At 57.3% G+C, this 26106-nt stretch overlaps 6 protein-coding genes across 6 annotated transcripts; 4 read left to right on the top strand and 2 right to left on the bottom strand.

Moving 5' to 3' along the window:
* Window positions 1-3399: 3399 nt before the first annotated feature.
* PHYSODRAFT_255007 (hypothetical protein) lies at window positions 3400-4860 on the top strand (the record flags this gene model as incomplete). The annotated part of the gene is made up of 1 exon (XM_009520885.1): window positions 3400-4860. The coding sequence occupies one exon, from the start codon at window positions 3400-3402 to the stop codon at window positions 4858-4860; it is 1461 nt and encodes a 486-aa protein (XP_009519180.1).
* A 2144-nt stretch (window positions 4861-7004) lies between these two features.
* Window positions 7005-9208, top strand: PHYSODRAFT_541494 (hypothetical protein; the record flags this gene model as incomplete). Its single annotated transcript, XM_009520884.1, has 1 exon — window positions 7005-9208. One exon carries the CDS (start codon window positions 7005-7007, stop codon window positions 9114-9116), a length of 2112 nt encoding a protein of 703 aa, XP_009519179.1. The 3' UTR covers window positions 9117-9208.
* A 129-nt stretch (window positions 9209-9337) lies between these two features.
* PHYSODRAFT_349787 (hypothetical protein) lies at window positions 9338-10562 on the bottom strand. The gene is made up of 4 exons (XM_009520883.1): window positions 10421-10562; window positions 9848-10343; window positions 9688-9767; window positions 9338-9608 (listed from the first exon to the last, which is right to left on the bottom strand). Exons 1-4 carry the CDS (start codon window positions 10553-10555, stop codon window positions 9441-9443), a joined length of 879 nt encoding a protein of 292 aa, XP_009519178.1. The 5' UTR covers window positions 10556-10562; the 3' UTR covers window positions 9338-9440.
* A 611-nt stretch (window positions 10563-11173) lies between these two features.
* On the top strand, window positions 11174-15021 carry PHYSODRAFT_296145 (hypothetical protein; the record flags this gene model as incomplete). Its single annotated transcript, XM_009520882.1, has 6 exons — window positions 11174-11575; window positions 11671-11828; window positions 11903-13342; window positions 13610-14168; window positions 14387-14977; window positions 15019-15021. The coding sequence occupies 6 exons, from the start codon at window positions 11174-11176 to the stop codon at window positions 15019-15021; spliced, it is 3153 nt and encodes a 1050-aa protein (XP_009519177.1).
* Window positions 15022-15564: 543 nt separating this feature from the next.
* Window positions 15565-17530, bottom strand: PHYSODRAFT_483336 (hypothetical protein; the record flags this gene model as incomplete). Its single annotated transcript, XM_009520881.1, has 3 exons — window positions 15565-16157; window positions 16234-17260; window positions 17339-17530. 3 exons carry the CDS (start codon window positions 17528-17530, stop codon window positions 15565-15567), a joined length of 1812 nt encoding a protein of 603 aa, XP_009519176.1.
* A 192-nt stretch (window positions 17531-17722) lies between these two features.
* On the top strand, window positions 17723-26002 carry PHYSODRAFT_485685 (hypothetical protein; the record flags this gene model as incomplete). The annotated part of the gene is made up of 2 exons (XM_009520880.1): window positions 17723-24325; window positions 24371-26002. The coding sequence occupies 2 exons, from the start codon at window positions 17723-17725 to the stop codon at window positions 26000-26002; spliced, it is 8235 nt and encodes a 2744-aa protein (XP_009519175.1).
* Window positions 26003-26106: the final 104 nt, after the last annotated feature.

The following is a 26106-nucleotide window of genomic DNA, read 5'->3' as shown; positions in this document are numbered from 1 at the left end:
GGTGCAGAACGGCGAAGCCGGCGCGATTTATTCCTGGTTCTGACTGACACGCTACGCCAGAAAGCGTTCATTAGCCTCTTCACGATGACCGAGCTGGCGACGCGAGACTTCGTATCGCAATGGACTTACGATCATGACCAGGACCGTGATGACGTGCGTGAAGAGGCAGCAGCGCAGTGTATCGGAGTTGATCGCGTAGCAGAATTGATGCGGCTGCGGCACGAGCACCATCTGGACGGCAACTTTGATGCGATGGACTTTGATGCGCGAGCTGCCGCACTCCACGCTCATTTCCTCCGGGCTCCGCGATGCGAAAGTCCCGGATCTGACCAAAGATCCCCTGCACCCGTCCGTCCTACAAGAGTTCGTCCTCAATCAGCATCACTTGGTCGTCGGGCTGCCGATAACAGTACATCGCAGAAAGAACGTCTTGTGCGGCAAAGACCTCAGTCTGCAAAGTATCGTTCGGATATGGCCCGGCGTGATGAAAATGTTGATCCAGTCGATTGGAATGCACCAGCTCAGGAGAAGACCTCGAAGTGGAGAGAAATGCTAGCTCGTGGTCCAGAATTCAAGCAGCTCACCTTGCGCAGGTTGGAGCTTGAAACGTACGAGCTACTGTACAAAACTCTCGACCAGCAGCAAGAAATGGATGCGAAGCCCCCTACACGAAGAAGGAGAAAACGTGAAAATACCGACAATACTTCCAAGCCTAAGGGATCCAGCCCAGCACCAGCATGCGGCAGCGGTCTCCACCTGGCACGAAGTCGAAAGAAGCGGCAACAAGAGCACGACCGGCGAATGATGTTGGGCAAAGGTCGGCAAAATGCGCGTGGCAGTGAGCAAGAAAAATCGAGGGGTGGAGGTGAAGACAAACAGAAAATTATTCAAGAGAAGACACGGAGGCGGAATAAATTGTTGAACAAGAATATATCGCAGCGACACCTTCGGGGGCGTGAACCAGATGAGCAAGCAGTTAAACAGGACAAAACTCCCAACGAACCGCGGTTGCAGCGGCCGTCGAGTGCTCACCAGGCAAACAGGGGCCCCTGGATACCTTCTGGATCGGCGAGTTCTTTAGCCATTAGAGGGATTTCACCGGAAACGAGTCGGTTGCCGTTGACACAAGAACAACGCATTGCTCAAGTCTTGGAAGCGTTTCAGAGCCACGCCAAAGCACATTTTCGTCTGTCGAAGGACGTTCAGAATCAGTTGAAGAAGGCGCAGCAATGTGCAAGGAGCGCCGTTCAAAATGAATCCCGGAAGACCGAACAGGCAGTCAAGCACGTTTCCGAGAACAAGAACCCCATGAAGAGAGGACGCCCGGCGTCAGCATCCCGCAAACGTATTTTCGATGAATCAATCAACCCTAGCGAGAATTTTCGAGGCAATCAAGAAGACGATCAAGTCGACGTTGCCCTTGGAGCTACCTCGTCTGCATCTTTGTTTGGCGAATCACTAGCACCAGACGAGTCTTTGCCGGTAATATCACCTGCTACCCCAAGATTTGTGATTCCTCCACTCAAATTACCGCCAAATTTGTGGGAATATCAACTGAGTGGTGGTTCGCTCGACGAGGATCCAAAGGTTTATCAGGAAAACTCGAATGCAGTGCTGGAAGGTATAAGCACTATCGCACCGCCTGTGGTATCGTTAACCTTCTGCCAAGTGAAGTCAGAGAAACCCGAATTTGATAGCAGTGTGAGAGATGAATACGCGGCGCCATATCGCAGACCCACAGCTGAGGATCTATATCTGGCCGAAGATGATCTGGAGCAAGCAGGACCTTCGACAGGTGATTCGGAGTCTCCTCCTATTTCACGAGAGCAAGAGCTACATGTGTCTCCTGCTGGAAATGAGGATTTTGCTACTCATACGCGAAAGATCCAAGTTGAATTGGAAATCACCCAAGGTCCTTCAAACTCGAACGCGTTACTTCTTCTAGCAATGGGGTCATCAAATAAAGACAATTCGCAGACGACAGCAACGACGAGCAAAGCTAAAGAAGCACCTACCGATATAACAAATCGGCCGTCATCGAACCGGATTTCAACGCAAGTTTGTGTACCCGTGAAATATGACGAGAATGACTCCAGTGATCCTGAGAACAGCTCAAGTGGGAGCATAGCTAGTGAAGTTGATTCCGTTGGGAAACAAGCAGCTGCTGCCAGCTATGACTGCACAATAGGTGCTGTACCTGACTCAACGATCAGGGTAAACGTAGAAGCGGCCAAAGATAACGCGAATGGCGAACGCGAAGAGGGTGAAGATACCTCGGGCAAGTACCAAGCGGGTGTGAACTCACCGATTGCTGGGGTAAAGGACGCAGACTCAATCAACCTTACTTCGGATCTTCTCGTGGATAACCACGACACCGTTGATGATGTGGAGTTCGACAAGGCGCGGAGTGATAACCGGTGTGATCCTATCGAGAACACGAATACTCATGCACCTCCGTCGCCAGACCCTGGACCTGGTTCACTAGATATACCTCCGTCTACCCTACTTACTTGTTCGTCTGAATCAGTGAGTATTGAGAAAATCAGCGAGAGCATACAGACTACGATCCTAGAGACTTCGAGTAGCCTTGGTCGAGACACTGGTGACTCCCACTCTGACGGTAAGGGACGGTATACATCACGTATGAACTGTGGTGAAATTCAAGAAGATAAGAGTGACTCCTCTGCACTATCAAGCCCGCCGTCTGAAGAATGTCCAACTACGGAAATCCAACGCATTCCCGTAGCTATCCAGTCCGTTATTATGGACACGCCGCCCAACAAAGTCAACAAACCACCTCCTGCTTTGGAAACCAACGATGGTCGTTCAACCGCGGAAGATAGCAGAAGTCCCAAAAAAGCGTCCCGTTCACCAAAGCGAAGGGCCAAGAAAACCAAAGACCCTCTCTCTGTTAAAGGCGTGTCCCCGAAGAAGTCGAAACCTGTGGAGAACCCGGATCGAAACACTTTTACTGCTGCTGACGCCGCTACTTCCTCAGTGTTGCAGCTTGGTACTTCCTCTCCGGAAGGCCACAGCCGCAGAGGCGAGGAAGCGGAGGAGCTACATCAGCAAGAACTGACCCGGTCCTTCTTGAAGCGAATTTCGTCCCGCAAATTAGTCGAGCAGCAGCAAAGAAAAGAGCAAGGTGGGGGTGACGTTGAGGTGGGGGTTGCTGAGTCTGTGACGGCACAGGGTAATGGTACCGTTGTAGATGTCGATGACCAAGTGGAGCCGAACAAACCCGTAAAAGATGAACGAAGTGATGAATCGAACCCTGACCATGACCGCCCCAGCGACTGCGAGTCGAATGTAGAAATGCAGTCTCTCACAGAGGTCTCTGTTCGTTGTCCTGCTACAACGACCGACGTTGCTACGATGTCATGCACCGAAAGGGCTGACATGACAACAGGTTTCTCTAGTAGCGCTGATGGTGGTTCGGTGTCTTTTTCGTCTATCACAGTTGATAATCCGGAGACACTGAACAATTGCGATACCACCACATCCAACCCGGAGGACAAGAGCCAAACGCTTCGTGGCAATGATCGCGACGATGCACAACCTGAATTGGAAACATCTAGCGATGCCGCTGACACGAATCCAGCCATGGACCAAAATTCCACGCCGTTCGTCCCGGACCACCACCACCGCGCAGCTCGCAAGATCCAAGCTCAGTATCGATGCTTTGTTCGACGTCGGATCATTCTCGACCAACTGCGCTTCATCGTGGCGAAGCAGCGGCGTGAGGTGCGAAGGAAGTCACGGATAAAGACGAAAAAGGCCAAGGAGGTCGTTGTGGACACAACTGCATCGGTGCCAATTAGCGAGCATGAGAACGAGGCGGGGGCTGCACCGGATGTGGACCGTGTTGCCGATGCACCAGCGGTGATACCGGTAGACACCGAGATTTCTTCAGCAGCGCCATCGAACGAGGTGGTTGAAACTTTGCAAGCGAAGATAAAGCTTGCTGCTCGAAACGACTCGACCGAGTTCGTGTTTGACATTTTCGATGGTTCAAACCAAGCGAATGGAGAAGGGGTGCAAGAAGAAGTTGCTGGAAACGTGGCTGAGACCTCGGACAAGGTGTCCGTGATGCAGCCGTCCAATGTTATCGATGAGACTGCGACTAGCTCGGAAAATCTAGTCGACCAGCAGAGACTCAATGTTCAATCTGAAAAGGATGTGGACGAGGTAAACATTGCCAACACTGCTATCAGCTGCGAGCCCCTTCAACGTGAGGAATGGGGCTCTGATACTCAGCAGCTGGCTGGCGTTGGTCCGATGCCTGCTATGTTGCTCGCGGAACTTGCATTCTCGGACGATGTCGAACTCAAGGAGCAACCGAATTGGGAGCGCTATGTGGACAGTGCGTCCAACAAGTCCTTCTACTACAACCCCGCCACGAACGAGACGCAGTGGACCAACCCTGCGGTAAACTCGATTGGTACCCCCACAACGTCACACGCGACTGATGTCAAGGTTATCACAGAGTCCAAGACTGCATCGGACTCGGGCTTGTGGCAGGAGTTTTTGGACGAGACCACCGACCAGCTGTACTACTACAACACCCAGACCGGCGAGTGTTCGTGGGAGGCGCCCGCCGCCGGCAGTGATGCTGCGGAAGTCGTGGTGTCGCCCCAATCCGGTGCAACAGCTGAGACGGCAGCACTTGGCGCCAGTCCTTGGATCATGTACATTGACCCGGCGAGCCAAGCGCCGTACTACGTGAACGTGGAGACTCTGGCCACGACGTGGGAGAAGCCCGAGGACTTTGTCGTGCCGGCACCCGGCTCCACAGTAGTGACCGCCGACGCTGCTTCAAGCGTCGCTGAAGATGTGTACGTCATTGCAGTGGACGACTAGTGTAGGGATCCGATAAACCAAACGATGGACACATACGTGTTTTGCCCCTGCATGATATGAGTCCTCCTCGCACGTTGCTATCTTAGCTGTTCAGCTGTTTGTTGCGTGCCGCGGTGGGCTTTTGGCGGCAAGCGGCACTCGCCGAGGACACATGTCCGGAAGCCCTGGTTTTGGCTAGCACCTAGAGCCAGAGGAGCTGCTTGTGTGCTCGAGGAGCTCTTGGCAGTCAAGTTCCATAGTGGCGGCGGCTTCGCGCCGACCGCCGCCTGCCGGGCGTGAATGTTCCTGAAAGAAAGGTGGGGCGCCCCGCCCCAGAAGATGTGGAGTTGTCGGCGCGACTATGGAACGCCGCAGTTGGTAATGCAACACCTGCCTTTGGGTCGACCGGAAGCGGCACAAGCTGGCGACGTTGTGTGTGCGCGGGCTCATGCAGGCGCGAATTTGCCATGGTAGAGAGCAACCAATATCCATATAAGGTCTTCTGCCAGTTTCGTGCCGTCCTTCGAACTTGCGGACTTGCTGTGGCATAACTTTTCATTGAATTGTCCATTCTGAAATCTGATTGCACCCACTAAATCTGCGCGATTGGGCTGAATTTATGTACTTCACGCTGGTCCGTGTAAGTTTTGCAGAACTTCTTGTTATTGTTTTGAAAAGCTTGTTGATTTGGAGTGAGCTGCCAGTTTCCTGCCTCTTTTTGATAGCATTTTTGTATGCTATGCAAATCCTAGGAGGCTCATCACCGGAAATTGCATGTGACGCTGGAAAAATCTACCAATAGACTACGAGAGTTTAACAAGGAGAAGATGCTAATTGGCTAAAACAAGTAGGCACGGAGCTGGTTGTAGGCACGCAACTGGCACCTTACCTTATGGAGGATAGGGATATGACTCAGCGACAAACTGCCAGCAGCAGCGAGCAGCAGGGGGCATTCTTGCGCGTCGCGATCCGAGCCCCCATCGGGTCTGGGTCGGCGTTGCGGCGGCGACGGCAACAGCCATCGTTCGCTAGGGGCACGTCCGCCCGCGAGTTTGTTGCGTAATGGCGAGCGCTGGACTCGCGAGCCAGCTCGCCACGAAAGCTCGACGGGTAGCCACGGCCGAGTGATGGCTAGCAATCCCTGTCGCCGTCTTGAGATGCTGCTGCTGCTGCTCCGCGTTTGCGAGTTGCACCGGTTGCCTCTTCGTGGACATCGGACCTTGGGGACGATCTCTGCACTGTGAAGTGGAACGCAGTGACTGCTTGTCCATTTCGTCTCCACCTTGCAGTCGCGCCAGCACCGATCATTTCGATAGGCATGGAATGCCGCGGGCGTGGCTGGTGCAGTAGCAACCGAACTATAACATTTTGTTGGTCCACTGCAATGCAACTTGCCAATCCGGAGCGTACGCGATGTAGGCGCTCTATAGGGAAATTTACGCTTTCAAGGAGTTCATGCATCGCTTCAATGCGACTTGCCGATCTCGGCACCGCTCTAGCATTGCGAGTTCCGAGCAGCATTGGCGCTCTATAGTGAACGTCTTGTCCACCGTGGCGTCGCTCGCTTGTAGGGATGCCGAAGATCGAGCAAAAACTTCATCTTAGCCCACGAAGACTACTGCAACGGTTATCGGCACCGGTGATCATCATACAAAATGAAGTTGTATGGAGTTGTGTGCACGTAGGTAGGAATGATAGCGGAGACCTGGGTGCCGGCGTCGTTTTCCGGCCAGCACGCTACTCATTCGGCGGAAGGTCTCGCTCAAATCTCATGCCGGGAAGCGTCCGTAGCTTGTCATTTTCGGCGCTCCATGCTGCTCGGGCCAGCACGCGCCGGCACAAGTCACACATTTCGGCCTGGCAGAGGTTCGCGGTTGGGGCAAACGTGCGGTTAATGCAGTGAAAGCAGCTGGGCTCCTTTCGTGGCGTAAAGTACTAGCGCCGCGGTGCAGGGAGAGGCCAGCGCGCATGCTGCTTCCGACTCTCCTCTCCTGGGCCGACCAGACTGGCTGTCATTTCCAGATTCCACGGCCAATTGCTCGTTGCTGCGCTTCTCGACCGAAGGCGTGCGGCACATTGTAGCGACCAGAGCCTCGTAGTCACGGGAACCAAAAACGCACCGGCCGCTACTTTTCCTCAGAGAAACTTACACGTCTAGCCACAGGATGAAGGTAGTCTCGGCCTTCGCCGCAGCGGTGGCCGCGCTCCTCGGAGCTGCGCGCGCCGCTGACATCGACAACGGCTTCACGCAGGACGGCGCCACCACCTACTGCATGGGCGTGACCGGCGCCGTGGGCACGCTCGTGTTCGACACGCTCGAGACCAGCAACGCCGGCCGCTGCCCCGTGGGCGTCACGCTCTCGGTCTCGGGCTCCGAGTTCCACGTGAACGACCCCATCACGGTCAAGTGGTCGGCCAAGGCCAACGCGGGCGTGAGCAACTCAATCTTCCCGAACGCCATCGACGCGACCACGGGGCTGCCCGGCGCGGTCACCGTGTCGTCGCTCTACGCCTGCACGTCCGGCACCAACTGCGCCACGAACGTGGGCGGAACCCCCACGGGCGCCGACGGAACCAGCACGGGCGCGTTCGCCACGGACGGCACCAAGGCCCTGGAGACCAACACGTTCACGCTGGGCACTGCCGGCGACTACGTCATCGTGGGTCTCGTGGCGCTGCCCGGCGACACCTCGCTCAGCCTTTCAGCGGACGAGTACGTCGTGTTCAAGAAGATTAGCGTGATGTCTGCTGACACCGTCATCTCGTCCTCGAGCAACTCGACTACAGGTAGCGTAGGCACTTCTCATGGCTCGAGTGGCACGGGCTCGAGCGGGTGGGCCACCACTGCTCCGCCCGTCACAACTGCACCGCCGCTAACTTCCGGGCCCTCGTCTTCCACAGGTTCTTCTGACAAGGGCTCGTCGGCCGGCCACTCGAACAGCAACAGCCTCGGCAGCAGCCACAGCGGCAGCCACAGCAACAGCAACAGTAAGAGCAACAGCCACAGCGGTGCCTCGGGCAGCTCGGCGGACCAGAGCACCAAGTCGGGCAAGGACGACGACGACAACTACACGTCCAGTGACAGCACCAAGCAGGGCACTACGACCTCGGATGACACGACGCAGCAGACGGACACGGGCTCTTCGGGAGCGGCCAAGTCGGCCTCCACTTCCAGCGGCAGCGACGGCTTCTTCAGCGGAAGCGGCATGATCATCGTTGCTGCTGTGGTCGGCTGCTGCATCGTCGGTGTCGTGGGCTTCGCCTTCGTGATGCGCCGTCGCAAGGAGCAGCGCACGAACACCAACAAGGCCTTCGACCTGCAGTCGCCTTCGATGGCGAGCGACATGGACGACAGCTCCCTCAACCACGGCGGCAAGATCGACCTGACGTACGTCGCCAACATCTCGTCCCGCAACAACAACGCCGCTGCGGATAACGTGATGAGTGAGGAGTCGTCGGTGGCCATCATGACCTCGGCCGAGCGCGGATCGGAGCTCAACTCGAGCAACGGCAGCTCGATGCACTCGCTCCCGAAGAGCAGCCTGGACACGGACGAGTACTCGGAGAAGGTGAGCTACGGCGCGGTGGGTGCGGCTGCTGGTGCTGCTGCTTTTGCTGGACACCAGAACGAGTCTGAGATTGATGCCTACCGCATGAGCAACATGTCGGAGATCTCGTCGATCCACGGCGGCGCTCAGAGCGAGGCCTCGATGTCCAACTTCGGCGACTCGGTTGTGTCTGCGCGTCAGAACCAGTACTTGGCGAACGAATGGAACGACTCGGAGTCGTCTCGCATGGACTCCCGTCTGGACTCGATTGAGCAGGCTGAATTGAAGGCCCGCGGATTCGGCAGCATTAGCGGATTCAGCACGGTTAGCGGCTTGTCCGAGGACAACACGCGCATTACTGGACTGAGCGAGCACGACTCGAACCACGACATTGGCTTCTCGATGTCGTCTCGCCCTACCGTTGAGTCCCGCTTCACTGAGGACTACCGCGAAACGGAAGACGCTCCTGCGGGCGGCGACGACTTGCGCTTCACTGAGGACTACCGCGCCACGGTGGACTCGCACGTCACGGAAGACTCTCGCGCTACGGGCTTCTCGGAGGCTATGGGTGAGTCGCGAATGCAGAGCGAGGTTTCGGTGGACTCCTACGGATTCCGCGCGTCGCGTGAGAGCGCGGACTCGTACAGCTCGGGCATGTCTCCGTACAGCCGCGAGGGCTCGCGTATTAGCGGCTTCAGCGTCGGCTCGGACCGCTCCAGCAATTACTAGACGATGTGAAGTTTACGGTAGTTGACCTTCTTGTGCCAGGAAGGATGCAGTCGGCGCTGCTGAGAGAGGTCAACGAGTGAGTGAGCCTTGTGATTTTGATCTCGTTCTCCAGTATTCGTGCGAGTCTGTCGATAATGTTATGATGTTTTTGCTATCTACACTCTTGCCTACCTCACATGTGCATCCGACTCAATCGTCGCAACGGCAAGCAAAGGCCCAACAACGCATGAAGTCGTGGATGTATTTGGGGACAAGATGATGAATATGAGGAGCTGGCTTGCACGCCTTTAGATTACCTGTAGCCTCTGCATGCTTTACAGTTGCTTAGATAAGGTTGTGCTCCTTGGCCAGCTTGGTGAGGTTCTCGACGGTCGAGGGCTCGCACTCCACAAGCGGGGCGCGCACAGCAGCCGTGCACTTGCCCATGAGCTGCAGCACCTTCTTGATGGGCTGCGGGTTGGCCTCGCTGAAGAGCGACTTGACCAGGAAGATCTGTATTCAGCAGCGTCAGCAAAGGGTTAGCATCGGAATAGAAGCATTAGTTTGGAGCCACTAATCTCGACAAACGTACGTTCTCCAGGGCAGCCTTGCGAGCGGCAGCGTAATCGCCCTTGAGCATCGGGTCCGTGACGGCCAGCACCTTCTTGGGGGCTGCAGCATCGAAAGGAAAACAAAATAAGTGAGTGTCTGCAATGCAAGGCCACGAACACGCAACTGCTTCAGCTACTCACAGGCGTTGGAGAGCACACTGATGACACCGGTAGCGCCCATGGCCATGAGCGGCAGCGTCAGGTTGTCGTCACCGGACAGGATGGTGATGTCGCACAGGGCGGCGATCTCCATGGCCTGGTCGAGCGAGCCCGTGGACTCCTTAATGGCCACGATGTTGGGCAGCTTGTTCAGCTCAGCGATGGTCTGCGGCGACAGGTTGACGTTGGTCCGGCCGGGGATGTTGTACACCACCACGGGCAGACCCACCTCGGCCACGGCCTTGAAGTGGGCGTACAGACCCTTCTGGGTGGGCTTGTTGTAGTACGGGCACACCACGAGGCAGGCGTCGGCGCCAGCCTCCTTGGCGGCACGCGTCAGGCGCAGAGCCTCGGCCGTGCTGTTGGAGCCCGTGCCGGCGATGATCGGCACGCGGCCGTTGGCCGTGGCCACCACCTCGGCGATGATACGGTCGTGCTCCTCGTGGGAGACCGTGGGGCACTCGCCCGTCGTGCCCATCTGCAGCAGTCATTCCAGCAAGGCAAACACAGTTAGAACGGCTAAGGCAAGAATGCGCAATCGGCTGCAGGACGTACCGGCACGAGGCCGTTGATGCCCTCCTGGATCTGCCACTCCACGAGCTCGCGCAGCTTGGCGTAGTCCACGGCGCTGCCGTCTTCCGTGAAGGGCGTCACGAGCGCCGTGAAGGTTCCTTGCAGCTTGAGGGTCATCGTGGCGAGCTGCTTGTCTATTGGATTGTGTGGGCGCCGCACGCTGACGTCGAATGAAGTTGAGGATCGGCGGGCCGCGTGCCCGCCAACCAAAACCAGACCCGCAGACCCGTTTCGATACTCAACACGCTGATTGGAAGCGCCGCTGATTGGCGGCGCGCAATGACAACTTCAAGGAGCAGCACGTGAGGTGGCTACAGCGCCAGGATTCTCCGGTTGAAAGCCGGAAGCCCAGCTTTAATCGGGCATCCTGCTTGTTGATGGCGTCGCCCTCCCACATTGAACACGGCATGATGGCGTGGTAAAGCCGCATCGCCGCAGCGAGACGTCACTGTAGCGGGGACATTATTGGTCATTCAAGTGAGGTACCTACCTTCAAATTTGCAGTTCAAATTTTTGAAAAGCGCGCGAATGGGATGGCGCGAAGCCTATTGATACTCAAATCAAGTATAACAGAGTGATGGTCTGACACAACCCGACCCCTTATCGGAGCGCGCACTCGATGCAGCGCAGCATACAGAAACCAAGTCAACCGCGCGACGAGCGCGACAGGCAGCGCGGATATCACCTTGCAGCAGCGCATCGACAGCAGCAGCAGCAGGAGAGCCGACGACGACCATGACGAGAGCTTCGCCGGACGGTGTGTCCTTCGAGGATGCCACGTCCTTCGGCCGCAAGCGCAAGGCGGACGACTTCGAGTGGGAGTCGTCCAAGGAGAACGTCATGCCGCTCAAACGCGGCCGCAACGTCCCGGACCTGAACAAGGCGCTGCGAGCGCACGACTCGTTCCAGACGAAGCTCCGCCTGGAAGACGAGATGAAGGCTAAAGAGGACGCCATCGCAGCCTACGACGGAGACGACCCGCTCGCCGCCTGGCTTGACTACGTGCGCTGGCTCGAAGTCAAGATGCCCGAAGACACGAGGAAGAAGTTCAAGGTGCTGGAAAAGTGCACACGGGAGCTCAAGGACAACGACAGATACAAGAACGATATGCGCTACATCCGCCTCTGGATCCAATACGTAAGTATCTGCTGCCGTGGGATATACGGCTGGCTCTGCGGTGACTGGCACTGGAAGCTTCGTATTGACGCTAATGCATGTTGTGTGCTTGTTAGGCGGACTTGGTGTCCAACCCGAAGGATATTTTCAAGTATCTGTACCAGAACAAAATCGGCGAGCGAGTCTCTCTCTTCTACATTGGTTGGGCCTACGTGCTGGAGACCATGGCCAACTACCCGCAAGCACACAAGATTTATTTAAAAGCGAGTCAGCGGTACGTGGATTGCAATGTTGGAGCAGGAAGCTGGATTGGTGTTGAATTTCTTTTATTTTCTTCCTTCTCTACAGGAACGCTGAACCGCAGGATCTTTTGGAGAGAAAGTACAAGGAGTTCCAGCGTCGAATGAGTCGCCAATGGCTGAGAATGACAGAGGAGACTGGGGTGAGCGACATGGATGAGGTAAACCACCGTCGTGCACTTGAGAGTTTATCGGCGTATGGAACGTTGGAACTGAATGATGCTCAGCGCCAGCGACTTCACCAGCATCACGCGTCCGCCCGTGCCCAGCGTGTCCAGCAAGCAAATGCGCACAAGCCGGTATTTATTATTTACGAGGATCCTGTGAGTCACACGATTGACCCTTTTGTTGGCAACGGCGGCTGGAAGAAGCTTGGTACAGCCCAGCAGCAGGACAAGGAAAACGAGATCGCGCCCAGTGCGTGGAACCCACCTTCCGCTCGAGGCTCAGCCGGTATGGAGCGCGAAACCGAGCGTCGTTCGCTGCCTGCTCTGAGCAGCCGCGCGGACATGAGCCCTCTTCAGGTTTTCGTGGATGATGAATTTACGATGCCTGAGAGTGAATCAAAGCGGCGAACGCCACTGACGCATCGTTCTCAAACACTGCGGCAGCGGATGGAGGGAGTGTCAACAGAGGAAGAAATGCTTGCCCAGGAACCGCTGAAGAATTTCACAGCTAGTGACAAAAAGCGGATGCAGAAGCAGGGGGCGAAGGGCAGGTTGGAAAAGTCGTGCTATGATGTCGGGTTACTGACATCCCGGACGGGCGAGGCAGTTTCCTTTGAAGAGATTCGAGCTCGTGCTTTCCAGCAAGCCTTGGATAGACGTCGCAAGCTCGGTCATCGGGCACTACAAGACGTCTCTCGAAGTATTTCCTCGAAATTTAATGTGACCGAAGCCTCATCAATCTCATCTGCAACCACGTCGGCAACGACTCCAGTGATTCCTCACCAAGTTAGCCTACCAGAGCGGACACCGGTCACAGCAGCGACAGCTACTCATGGAATAAAACTCACAGAGCCAAAGCCAGCACCTTTCGTGGCTTCGGGTGCAACCGCGCCAAATGAACTGGTACCCGTGCACGACGACCAAGAGGACATGACCATCAACACTCGTGTCGCGTTGGAGGACATCAACAACATGTTTTGTAGCCCACCACGACAGCGAAAGCCGAGTGTCTGGGAAGTGAAGGAAGACGATCCGGTTGAACGGAAGCTCCACTTCAGTGTGTTTGATGATTCCGCCGATAGCGTTGCAGTGAATGCCCAAGACCAGTCGCTACGTCAAGATTTAAACGAGTCGATCCCGAAGCAAAGCTTTCAGGTTTTCACCGATGACGTCGAAGAGCCCCGCACAGGAAAGATGTCTTGGAGTCAAAAGAGAAAGCCCCTTGGAGCCCGTGATGACCTGGTACGCAGTGGGCGTCTCACCAATAAGGACGTCCTCATGCAAGCTGAGAAGGATGCCGCCGCAAAGGATTCCGCGGAAAGGTAGAGAAGGGCTCCGTTGTCTGCTCTTCCTCTATCAATTGTATCAGGAGCTCGTCTGCCATTGTTCCCCCTATTGAACAGCGTTTCTTTTAGCTGCTGGATTCAAGGCACAACCAAGAATGTAGAACGAGAGGGGCCACCGAGGTATAGTCACCGTTTGATATCGCTGGCCTACTAATCCACTGTCACGTGACCTTCAATGAAAACATGTAGCATGCGTTGCCATCAGTACCTATTTCCACCATTCCTAATGACTTTGTCTTCAAGAAAAATGATTCAGTCTATGGAGCACAGCGTTATGAAGCGAGTGCAACAAGACGTGAACAAGCCAGCTCCTGCTCCCCAACTTGATCCGTACACGTTTGAGAACCGCCAAGCGTTGATTCTAGATCAACGGGTTGACTGGTATTTGTGTTCAAGACCCGACGCTGTCAGCCTTCATTCAAAAAAGTTACCACGAATCCCGTGGAATAACCCGGGCATGCGGAAGTTCAAGAAGCCAATTGTTATCAAGGCGAGCCCTACGCTAACGCTCCAGCTAGTCGGCGTCCTCGGTGCAGGCTCGTTTGCTTCTGTTTTTTCAGCCAAAGTCATCGACACGGCTAGAAATGCTACTGACAACAAAGCTATCAAGGTGCGGCTTATAAAAACAATGGCTTCGATTGCACCTAACTCTCGTTTTGCTGTTCAGTTTGAAAAGGAGCGCCAGAATCTGGCATGGGAATTTTATATCACGAACAAGGTCAAGAAAAAACTGCGGATTGAAAACGGGATTTCGGATGAGAAAACTCCACTGCCAAAGCTTAGCGGATTGCATTTGTTTCCGGTACGTATGGGCAATAAATAATGGTGCGAATAGAAACTGGTTGATCTAACATGGTCTTCGCATGAACTGATGTTGTCAGAATGGGGCTTTGCTGGTCATGGACAAGGGTCATTTCGGCACGCTTTTCGACGTGCTCAACTGCTACAAACAAGTACTGCGTGGCTTTCGATCTTCATACTTAAACCTTTGGACCAGCTCACTGGTGTTTTCCCCTTCAGGCAGGTACATCATTTCCTGAAGTGCTGGCAGTTTACTACGGAATCAGGATGCTCCGATGCATTGAGCTGCTTCACGGTGCACATGTTCTTCATGGCGATATTAAGCCAGACAATTGGCTGATGACACCTGGTAATCCTTCGCTGGACTTACCGAAGAACCTACAAGAACTGCACGACGACGAAGACATTCAAGCCGGTGACCTGTATCTCATCGACTATGGAAGATCCATCGACCTCACTCTTTACCCCGATAGAACCGTGTTCCGAGGCAATTGTCATGTGAAAGGCTTCCAATCTGTTGAAATGCTTACGCAACGCCCATGGACATACCAAATCGATACGTTCGCCTTTTGCGGGACGATGCACTGCATGCTGTTTGGAGAGTATATGGAAGTCAAGCCCCGCCGGAGTGCAAAGGGGTCGACGTACTGGGAGATCGTCAAACCATTCAAGCGCTACTGGCAGGTTGACATGTGGAAGGACTTCTTCCACGCGTTACTGAACGTTAGAAGCTGTTCGGACCAGCCTTCTTTGAACGATCTACGGAAGCGCTTAGAAAACTACTTTGTGTCAGACCCCGGTCGCCAGCAGGTACGCTCATTGATCCTAAAGCATTGCTAGCTACTACGTAGTAGTTCTGACACGTGACCTTCAAAAAGGAGCTTTTCAAGCAGCTAAGTCGCCAAGAGAGATTCCTCAGAAAATCAACCATCTAGGAGTCACTAGCATTTTTCATCTTAGGAATCATAGTCGATTTACAATCTACGATCGAATGAGATGAAGCCCAACCCCGATTTCCGGAAATGCACTTGGGCCTTACCCTGAAGACGTGGTAGGTCTGCCCTGCAGCACGCATTCTTGTCGTCTCTCCGGAGTCATGGCTTGCGGTCCGGCGCTGGTACCTGCAGGGGTACATGTTTAAGCCATCGTCCTGCATTTATCTGCCGAGTTACCCAGCTTCCCTCGCAAAACAACAAGACACAAACAAAGCAGTTACCCATGATCAGCAAGCAAAAGTCAATCCTGTGTATTCCTACGGGTTAGTGCCTCTGCGTGATATTGCCGCGGCTGCAAATTTTGTGGCTTCAAACGGCGGGGCGTACCTGCTGCATTGCACCACTTCGCTTGATCGCTTTGATCGCTGAGAGCTGAGATCATGGCACGCAGCAGTTAGTTCGTTACTGCGGTGGGTTGCCGTACGGCGGATATTGATACTGATCAGCCCCGTTAGCCCCAGGTGCGCCAGCAGGAGGTCCGTAGTGTCCGTAGGCCTGGTACTCGGCTCCCTGAGCGGCACCACCGCTTTGGTCCCACGACCCGTAATACGCATTGTACCCACCATCCCAGCCTTGCTGCGCTCCCCACTCTTGACCCTGAGCTTGGTAGTCGTACGCACCAGGAGGTGCCACAGGAGGCGGGAATGCCGTAGCCGGTGTGGAGCCCATGACAGCTGCGCCAGGTGCACCTGCAGTACCGGGCGCTCCAGCCGACTGCTGCATCATCCAAGGCTGCGTCGCGGCGCTGGACGACTTCGCAGGTTGCAACCACGGCGCTGATGCTGCTGATGTTTGGGAAGTAGCAGCATCCGGAGCCTTGTCCTTCGTGACCGACGACGACATCGGTGCTTCGCCGAGTTGTTGCATGAAGGATTGGTACTCCTTGTCGATGGCGGCATTTTCTTCTGCAGACTTCCTCTTTTGAGTACAATCGCGAGTTGGGTGGCTAGAATCTCCACAAATCGCGCATTTTACGTTGACTGGCTTGAAGGTGCCTGGGTATAACAAAATCATTAAGCACACTCGTAAGTTACATCAACCAACCTGCGAAAAGCTACATGAGAAACGTACGGTGGGCATCTCGGTTGGGGCACTCCCATTGTCGGTGCCCCTTTTCGCCACAAATATGGCAATAGTCGTCGTCCCGAAGAGTGCCGTTGATAAGTGCCAATTCACGCAGCTGCTTCTGCTTGTGCGAGTTCTTCGTATCGTCCACCGGCACCAGCAGACTCTGCACCTCCTTCGCTGCCTTATCGAGATCCTCTTCTCGGTCGCCTGTAATCAGCACGTGCAAGTCGTCGTTCTCATCGGCATTCGTCTTCTTGCCCTTGCTACCTTCCTTCACAGAGCCCTTGCCGCGGATAGCGATCTTGCAGTTCGTCTCTCGTTCCATGCGTTTCTGCGTGTTGCCACGAGGGCCGATAATCAAGCCAATGAAGTTGTACGACGGGAACTCCTTGATGGGAATGTAGATCTTGCGGTGCAGTTTCTGACGCGTGTAGTCTGCCGGCGGACGGAACAGCGGGTTGACCTTCACGAGCTGGTCAATCGTCTCGCGCCGACGCTTTTCCAACGCGGCCTTCATGCGCACCTCACGGGTGTTGGTGCGCATTCCATTGGAGTCATACTGCGGCGGGGGCGACGGCGATCTGTTCGGATCCTTCTCAATCAGCGCGGCGTCCATCGCCACGGTCTTGAGCTTCTGGTTGATGTTATCCAGCTGCGCACGCAGCATGACAGTCTGCTGCTGCTTCTGCGTCAGCAGCCCCGCCATCGTCGAGGAGGCGCTGGGTGCAGGTGCCCAACGCGACTTTTTCCGCTTCTTCTCGCCATTGCCGTCGGCGACCGGCTCCACCGGATCTCCCCAGCGACTCTTGCGTCGCTTCTTCGGCTGCTCTGCGGCTGCATCCCTCTTCTCGGCAGTGGAGCTGTCTTCATTCCCCTTCACCTTGTCAGCAGCATCGGCATCGTCCTTCTTCTCCGACGTCTCTGCGTCGTCTCCGTGCTCCGTGAACTTGATGTAGGCCTTGAGCACCTCCCGGTACGGCTCCCACGTCTTGAGCTCCTGCCAGAACAGCGGGAACGCGCCGTACTTGGCCTGCAATCCGTACGCAATAGCAATAATTACATTAGAACAGCAACACAAAATCAATTATTGCGGCAGAAACCCACGCACCTCCAGCTGCGGCCGCTGCCGGAACCACTGCTTCATGGGGTGGTGGTAGCTCTTCATCATGGCCTCCTTCTCCTGCTGCTCCTCGTAGTGGTACTCGTCCTTGGGCGCGCTGCTCTCCTTCTGCGTCTCCGCCTTGCCGCCGTCCACGGTCGCCATGAAGGCCGTGAAGCCGCCGGCGTCCTCGTTCGCCATCGCAACTACAGTGAGCCTTTGGGCAGTTCGGCTCCCTCACTGCGAGCGGTTGCCTTGGTCTGTGACAACTGTACAATTGTCTATCGACACAAAAGCGCTGGTACCATTAGACTGTGTACACAGCATACCCATTATTGCACAGACCAGCGTATCCACCCCCACCACTGGTCCCAGACTCTGCTATAAGTGACCATGGCTACGGAGCAGCACGAGGACGTGCTGCGCTCGCTGCTGGACGCGGCCGTGCTGCGGCCCTCGCACGAGACCTTCATCCAGAGCTACCAGCACGAAGTCATCGAGAAGAGCAAGCGCGGCGAGCTGCCGCTCAAGCGCCTGGCCAGCCAGACGCTGGCCGAGGCCTCGCGCTCGCAGTACCGCAGCTCGGAGCGCCACCTGCGCGCGCTGCTGGCCGAGGCCTGCGCGGAGCTCCCGGCCTTCCCGGAGACCTTCGCGCGCGTGCTGAGCGTCCGCGCCACGGGCTTCGTGGCCTCCTTCGCGAGCGCGCGCGTCGTGGCGCTGCGTCTCTCGTGCGTCGTGCTGGGTGCGGCGCTGCAGGCCACCGAGGGCGCAGCCCCGGCCTGGCTGCCGGAGCTGCTGGCGGCGCAGAGCCGGCTGCTGGAGGCCACCGTCGACGACGCCCCCCGCAGCCAGCAGCAGGCGCGCGCGGCGCTGCTCAAGCTGCTCAAGAAGCACGGCCAGACGCTGCTGCAGGCCTACGTGGACGTGGTCGCCGCCGCGGCGCCCGAGGAGCAGCACTACCAGCTATGGCTGGTGCTGAGCTGCAGCGGCCTGCTGACGACCGAGATCCAGGAGCTGCTGTGGAAGAAGTACGCCTTCTGGGCCTTCGAGAGCAAGAAGCGCACGTTCGTGCCGCTGCTCAAGGCCGACGCGCGCTTCAAGACGATGAGCTACGAGCAGTTCGAGACGCTGATCCTGCCGACCATGTCCAAGATGCTCAAGAAGGCGCCCGACACGGTGATCGAAGCCGTGGGCGCGCTCGTGCACGCCGCGTCGCTGAACTTTGGCCGCTACCTGGGCGACGTGTTCCAGCCCCTGCTCATCACCAAGCTGCGCGCGCCCAAGGACGACGTGCGCGCCCTTGCTGTCGCCCTGGCTGGCGCACTGGCGCGCTCGTTCCGTCAGAGTGAACACATGCAGCAGTTTGTGGCGGCCATGAGCGCGCTGCTGGATGGCAAGCACGGTCTTCTCGCGCAATTCTACCAGCGCGAGGTCGCTGCCGCTGTGCTGAACGAGGCCGCTGACGCTGCGGCCGCTCAACTGGACGCGTCCGAAGTCAAGGAGATTGCTCCGACGGCGATCGCTTCGCTGCTCAAGGCGGTGGGCAAGGAAGCTCACGAACAGACGCGTCACCTTGGACTGCTGGCGCTGGGCAAGTGGCTCGCGCTCGCTAGCACAGACGAACTCGACGCTGCCACCGTCACTGGACTGAAGACGGGCTTCAAGAACAAGCCTGAGCCCGTTGTGGCTGGCTACCTTCGCGCGCTGGCGGTGCTGTGCCGCACGAGAGCCAATGCCGTGGTACCCTTTGCTGATGAAGTGGTCGCGGTGATCAAGGACTCTAACAAGAAGCCTAACGTGGTGCACCTCAATGGCGTGCTGGCGGTTGCTGTGGCGGGTGCGATTGCGTCTGCGAGCAGCGAAATGGACGCCCGCGTGGCCCAGGAAGGCGTGGCGGACCTGATCTTGAGCTCCACGTCCTTTGTGCAGAACAGCGTTCGAATGGTGTTGAACACTGTTGCTAGCACTTCTCGCCTGGGCGCCGTGCCCGAAGCCCCGGAAGTCTCTGCACTTGCTGCGCTTTCTCGCGCCATCGTGTGGGTCTTAGCATCGCAGCAGTCGGATGCCAGCGAGGCTTACTCGCTCTTGGTGGAGTTGCTGTGCTCGTCTAGCCTTACGGTGCGCCAGAGTGCCGAGCGTGCTGTGGAGACCATTTACCTGTCGTCCCTCGAGCACTGCCCTGGTCTCGTGAATGCCTTCGAGAAGAAGCTCGACGCTCTCACTACGGAAGAAGAGGCCAGTGTCCCCCCTGCAGGCGTGCTTCGTCGTGCGCTGCGCGTGCTGATTCCTACTGCTATTAGCGAGGCCGATGAGACGAAGGCGCAGGTGTTTGCCCCCGTCCTCTTCCTGGCGCACCACCCGCTCCTCGTTGCAGGCAAGAAAGCCGATGCATTCGCTCGCGAGTGGCAATCTGTTCGCCGACGATTCTTGTCGCCCGCCTCCGCTCCTGCCAAGGACGAGGAGGAGGATGAAGATGATGAAGCCCCCAGCGATGCTGGTCGCGTTGACAACTTCATCGAAGAGCACGAGGACGTGAAGACCGCCATCGTCGAGCTCTTGGCGAACCCTTCAACGGGTAAGCTGTACTCTACGAGTCTGTTGCAGCGTTTGGCTGCCCAGCGGACGCTGGCAACGTTGCTGGAGTTCGCTGGTAACGGCGAGGGAGAGGATCTTGCACTGCACGATATTATCGAGGAGCTGCTGGCTAAGCGCCTTGATGACGAACAAATCGATGCACTTACTGAAGAGGATGTCCTTGTCTGCCAGACCCCCTTTGATGAGCTGTACGAGCCCAAGAAGGAGGGTGAGGAGGAGGATAGCTCTAGCAGCCGCACCAAGCGTGGAGGCCGTCGGGGCAATGATGACGAGCAGTGGGAGCAGGAGCTGCGCGAGGAACTTGAGCGCAAGAAGCGGGCGGAGCAGGGAGCTCAGAAGAAGGAATACACGGGCGAACAGAAGGCTTTGCTTGAGCAGCAGCAACAGGTTCGCCTTAAGGTTCAGGAGACGCACCGCGTTGTGTCTGCTGTGCTGGAAGCCGTTAACATGTTGGCAGTCACTCGACCGGATGAGCTGCACCCCACGCTGCCGTACCTACTTCGTTCGGCCCGCGTGCTGTTCACGTGCCCACTGTTCAAGTCCGAGGCCTCCAGCGCGTTGTTCGCCCTGGCTAAGACTATTTGCCCGCAATTGCTTCGCACGAACTACCAAGATGTTGCCAGCGCTCTGCGCGTCGCTCTGGAGCTGAACCAACTCACTTCCGACAAGGCTAAGGCCGCTCACATTGCCGGAGTTGAGTCGCTGTTCCTGCGTCTGCTGGCCGAGTTTATGGAGTACGTGTTTGGTTTCCAGTTCGAAAGTGAGACCGACTTCGACGCGGATGCACCGTGCAACCTGATTCCTCCTCCGACGCTTCACTTGCTCTTCCCAGTGCTGCGTGACCTGCTCCGGTTTGCCCCGGACCTGCGTCGTTGGGCTCTGCCTCTTTTTGCGGTCCACGCGCGTATGATCCCGGACGAAGAGGAGGAAGAGGTTGGAGATGTGGCGGCGCAACGACTGCTCCGCCGCGACATGCTGCAACTGACTCTGCTGCTTCTGTCCCAGCAGGCAACGGGCAGTGCGTTGCCAATTTCCAACTCGGATCTGGCGCCGGGCAAGCTTCTGGCTTCTCTGTGCATGGGCCCCGAGCTGACTGCGACGGAGTGGGCTCCTCTGCTTGGTGACGATGGTCTGCTATCTGAGGAGGCCAGCGCTCGTGGAGAGGTTCTGTCTGCACTTCTTAATGTCGTCCAGAGCGACGATGGCGGCGAGGAGTTCCGCAACGCCAAGCCTAGCTCGCTGCTTATCAGCCGTCTGTATTGCTGCTGCTTCGACTCGGACGAAAAGAACCGTGCGCTTGCCAAGCAGGTGTGGGATGCCACGGGTGCCAAGGTCACCGCACTCTTCGCGGGCCCGTTGCTTGTGCTGCTGAACCACACGCATGCTAGCGTGCGTGAGAGCGCTTCGCTTGCGCTTGCCGATGGTATGCGTCAGTTCCCCAAGTCGGTGACTCCTCTGCTGAACAACCTCAAGACTCAGTTCCTGAGCAGCCAGCCGAAGCCGATGGAGCGCAAGGATGAATTTGGCATCCCTACTGTTCGCCGCCCCGGTGCGCAGGCCGCTGAATTGGATGAAGATGTTCGCACTATGTGCCCTCGTTTGGGTGTCGCTCTGTGCCTGGAGAAGGCGGCGGAGGTTGCAGGCCCCGAGGCGATGACCAGTGCTAACACCATGGCGTTGCTGACGTTCGTCATGGAACACGGTTTGGGTGACCCGAACGCGAAGGTGCGTTCTCAGATGCGCAAGACTGGTGTGGTGGCCGTGGCTTCGTTGGGTGGCGGTGCGAACACGACGCCGCTGCTTGAGATGTTTGAGCGATTCCTCGAGACCACCGCCCCCCCTGCCGCTTCTGCAGTAAGCACGGGCAAGAAGGCTAAGGTTGGCACGCACCTGGCTGCGCAAGAAGAGGAGATGCTGGCGCAGCGGAAGCAGGCTCTGTCAATATACGATCACCAGCGTGAGGGTGTCGTGGTGTGCCTGGGTTCGCTGGCCAAGCATATGGCTCCGACGGACCCGAAGGTGTCTTCCATTGTGGATTCGCTGATTGAAGCGCTGAGCATTCCGTCTGAGTCCGTGCAGCGCTCGGTCGCCACGTGCTTGTCGCCGCTCATGGGCGCGGTCAAGGATCGCAGCACGAATATTCTGGACGACCTGTTGAAGCGTGTGACTGAAGGCGAGACTTTCGGTGAACGCATGGGTGCGGCTTACGGTGTGTCGGCTGTGGTCAAGGGACTCGGTATCTCGGCGCTGAAGCTCCACAACATTATCCCGCGCCTCGAGGAGTCAATGAAGACGGGCGGTGTCAATGCTCGTCAGGGTGCTATGCTTGTGTTCGAATGTCTGAGCCAGCGCCTTGGACTGCTCTTCGAGCCTTACATTATCGTGATTCTGCCAGTTATGCTGAAGTGCTCGGCCGACGCTAGCCCGCAGGTTCGCGAGGCGGCTAGCCACACCGCCAAGGGTATTATGGCTAACCTGTCGGCGCATGGTGTTAAGCTGGTGCTGCCTTCGCTGTTGGGTGCGCTCGAGGAAAGCGCATGGCGTACGAAGCAGTCGGGTATTCAAATTCTGGGCTCGATGGCGTACTGTGCCCCCCGTCAGCTCGGCTCCTGTCTGCCGCAGGTCGTGCCTAAGCTGATGACTGCGCTTACGGACTCCCACCCCAAGGTTCGCGATGCCGGCAAGAACGCTCTGCGTGATGTGGGCTCTGTGGTGCGTAACCCGGAAATCGCCACGATCTCCAAGGTGCTGCTTGATGCTCTTGAGGACCCGAACCGCTACACGGCTGAAGCACTGCAGCAGCTGCAGTCGACGTCTTTCCAGCACTCGATCGATGCGCCGTCGCTGGCGCTTGTGATGCCCATCATTACCCGTGGTCTGAAGGACCGTGCTGGTGATGCCAAGAAGAAGGCCGCTCTTATTGTTGGTAGCATGTGCTCCATGATCAACGATGCCAAGGACCTGGTGCCTTACATGGAGACGGTGCTTCCCAGTCTCAAGACCCAGCTCATGGACCCGATTCCGGAAGTGCGTGCCGTTGCTGCTAAGGCTCTGGGCAAGCTGGTGAAGGGTCTTGGCGAGCGCCACTTCGCTGATATGCTGACGTGGCTGCTTGAGGCCATGAAGGACGACGAAGTTGGCCCTGTGGAGCGTTCGGGTGCCGCGCAAGGTCTGTGTGAGGTCATGGTGGCACTTGGCATTGAGCGCGTTGAGCGTGTCATGCGCGAGGATATCCTGCCGCTGGCCCGTCATCCGAAGTACTCGGTACGTGAGGGTGTGCTTTGGGTTATGGCGTTCTTGCCACCGGCCCTCGGCAAGCAGTTCTCAATGTTCCTTCGCGAAGCTCTGCCTATTGTTGTGGCAGGTCTCAGTGACGAAGCCGAGTCTGTGCGCGACGTTGCCATGCACTCGGGTCACGTTGTGGTCAACGCTCACGCGCTTTCGCACACGCGCGACCTGCTACCGAGTCTGGAGGCTGGTCTGTTTGACGATAGCTGGCGTATCCGCCAGAGTTCGGTCATGCTTCTGGGTGATCTCATGTACCGTATCAGTGGCACGCGCGCTGTTGCCGTCGTTAACGAAGATAACGAAGACGACGACGACGAGACGTCTGGCAGCGCTGCGGGCGACCGTGCTATCATCAAGTTGCTGGGTATCCAGCGCCGCAACGCTATCTTGGCGTCGCTGTACATGATCCGGTCGGATACCTCGGCTGTGGTGCGCCAGAGCGCCCTGCAGGTCTGGAAGAGTGTCGTGGCTAACACGCCCAAGACGCTGCGCCAGATTCTGGAGGCTCTGATGAACGCGATCGTGTCGGCGCTGTCGGGTGACAACATGGAGAAGCAAACCATGGCAGGCCGTACGCTGGGTGAAATTGTGCGCAAGCTTGGTGAGCACGTGCTCCCCGAGGTGGTGCCCATTCTCCGTGCTGGCTTGTCGCCCTCGCTTCCCACGGGTCGTCGACAGGGTGCTTGCATTGGTCTGGCAGAAGTCATTGACTGTTGCACCAAGAAGCAGATTGAGGACTACGTGGACACGCTCGTTGATGCTGTTCTGGATGGCGTCTGCGACGAGCTGCCCGAGGTTCGCGCGTCCGCTGCTCAAGCTTTCGACGTTCTGCACAAGGGCATCGGCTACCGCGCTATCGACGAGACTGTGCCCATGGTTCTGCAGCGTATCCACTCTTCTCCGTCGGTTGAGGAGCAGGAGCGTGCGCTTCTTGGACTGCAGGAGATTTTGCGTGTCAAGTCGCGTGAGGTGCTCCCGTATCTAATCCCGCGTCTGTTGGTGACGCCGGTGACTGCGTCGGCGGCGCGTGCTGTGTCACGCGTGGCACAGGCTACCGGTGCCGTTATCCACTTCCAGGTGGAAAGGATCTTCGCGACGTTCTTCGCGCAGTATGTGAAGCTGTTGGACGAAGCGAACGCGAAGACCGAGCTGGCCGAGGAGATCAAGCACGCGTTGCGCAATGTTGTGCTGGCTGTGGAGGCTCCGGGCGTGCACTGGTTGGCCATCGAGCTTTGCAAGTACTGTGAAAGTGAGAATGCTGTGGATCGTGCGCTCGCTTTCGAGCTTGTGGGCGAGTTCTGCTCACGTGCCGCGGTGCCGTACGACGACCAGGCTCCGCTGTTTCTCAAGCAGATTGTGCTGCACCTGAACGACCAGACCGATGCTGTGGTGCGCGCGGCTTCTGCGGCTCTCAAGGGCATGAACGTGACCACGAAGCCGGAGCAGTTTGCGCAGCACTTGGACTTCATTCGCCAGTCTATCAACTCGATGGTCAGCGATGCGCGTCACCGCAAGGGTGGTGTGGGCGATGGTGAGTACCTGCTGCCCGGTCTCTGCATCCCGAAGGGTCTAGAGCCGTTCTTGCCAAGCTACCAGTGGGCTCTGATGAACGGATCGCCGGAGCTTCGTCAGAGCGCGGCCGCTGGTCTTGGCGAGCTGGTGGAGTTGAGCAGTGCTGCCGCTCTCCGCCCGTACCTGATCAAGCTCACTGGCCCGCTTATTCGTATTGCTGGTGATCGTTTCCCGGGCCACGTGAAGGCTGCTATTCTGCAGACGCTGGAGACCATTCTGACCAAGGGCGGTGTGGCGCTCAAGCCGTTCCTGCCCCAGCTGCAGACTACGTTCGTTAAGGCTCTGAACGACACGGCCGTCGACGTCCGCGCACGTGGTGCCTCGGCACTGAGCCTGCTCGTCACGCTTAGCCCGCGCGTGGAGCCCCTTCTTGCGGAGCTGACGGAGCGCCTGCGCACCACCACTGGCGGTGTTCGTGAGGCCAACCTCGAGGCTGTTGCTTCTGTGGTGGAGCGCGTCGGCGACAAGCTGTCGGCAGCTGGCCGCAGCACCCTGGAGAGTGCTCTCGAGGAAATGCTCGAGTCCAGCGAAGACGCGCTGCGCGATGGTGCTAGCAAGTGCCTTGCGTCGTGCGTGGCGTCCACTGCGGGCGCCGGCGACTTGGAGGCAGCGCAGAAGCAGCTACTCGAATACAGTTTGGCCACTGTAGCGGTGGACGACCTGCAGGCGCTGCCGTGGCCGCGTCGCCAGAGTGCGGCGGTGTTCACCGCGTTGGTGCTGCACAAGCAGTCGGCGCTGCTGAGTGCCGACGTGACGGCTCCGTTGACCACGACACTTCTGGCGTTGGCGCAGGATGAGCAGACTGCTGTCCGTAACCACGCGTTCAAGGCTATCGGTGCTGTGGTGAAGCGCCAGGAGCACGTTGAGGACTTTGCCAGCATGGCGCCTGTGTTGGTGGAAGGCGTAACCCACAAGAACAAGGACGTGATCCGTGGGGCACTGCGCGTGGTCAAGTCGGCTGCGAAGCGCTCGCCGGAGCAGACTCGTGGCCACTTGACGACTCTTGTGCCTGCTGTCTTCCAGCTGATCAAGAGCAACAACATGGCGGTGAAGCTGCCGGCTGAACGGACACTGCTGTACCTGCTGGAGGTGCACTCGCGACCGGAGACGCAGGCGGAGTATCTGCGCAGCGGCGCTGCGGATGCCAAGATAATTGGCGAGTACGCTCGTCGTGTGCTGAGCAAGCTCAAGGCTGACAGCGGCGACGAGAGCGACTAAGGAGGCACTACCATTTACAAGCATGTACCTAGAGCATGGACAAAAGGCACCCAGCCTGCTTAGACTAGTACCTGGTATACTTCACGGGATAATCGTACGTCCAT

The sequence above is a fragment of the Phytophthora sojae genome, assembly GCF_000149755.1.
Source record: "Phytophthora sojae unplaced genomic scaffold PHYSOscaffold_2, whole genome shotgun sequence".
NCBI lineage: Eukaryota > Oomycota > Peronosporomycetes > Peronosporales > Peronosporaceae > Phytophthora > Phytophthora sojae.
This window is presented reverse-complemented; position numbering and strand designations above follow the sequence as displayed.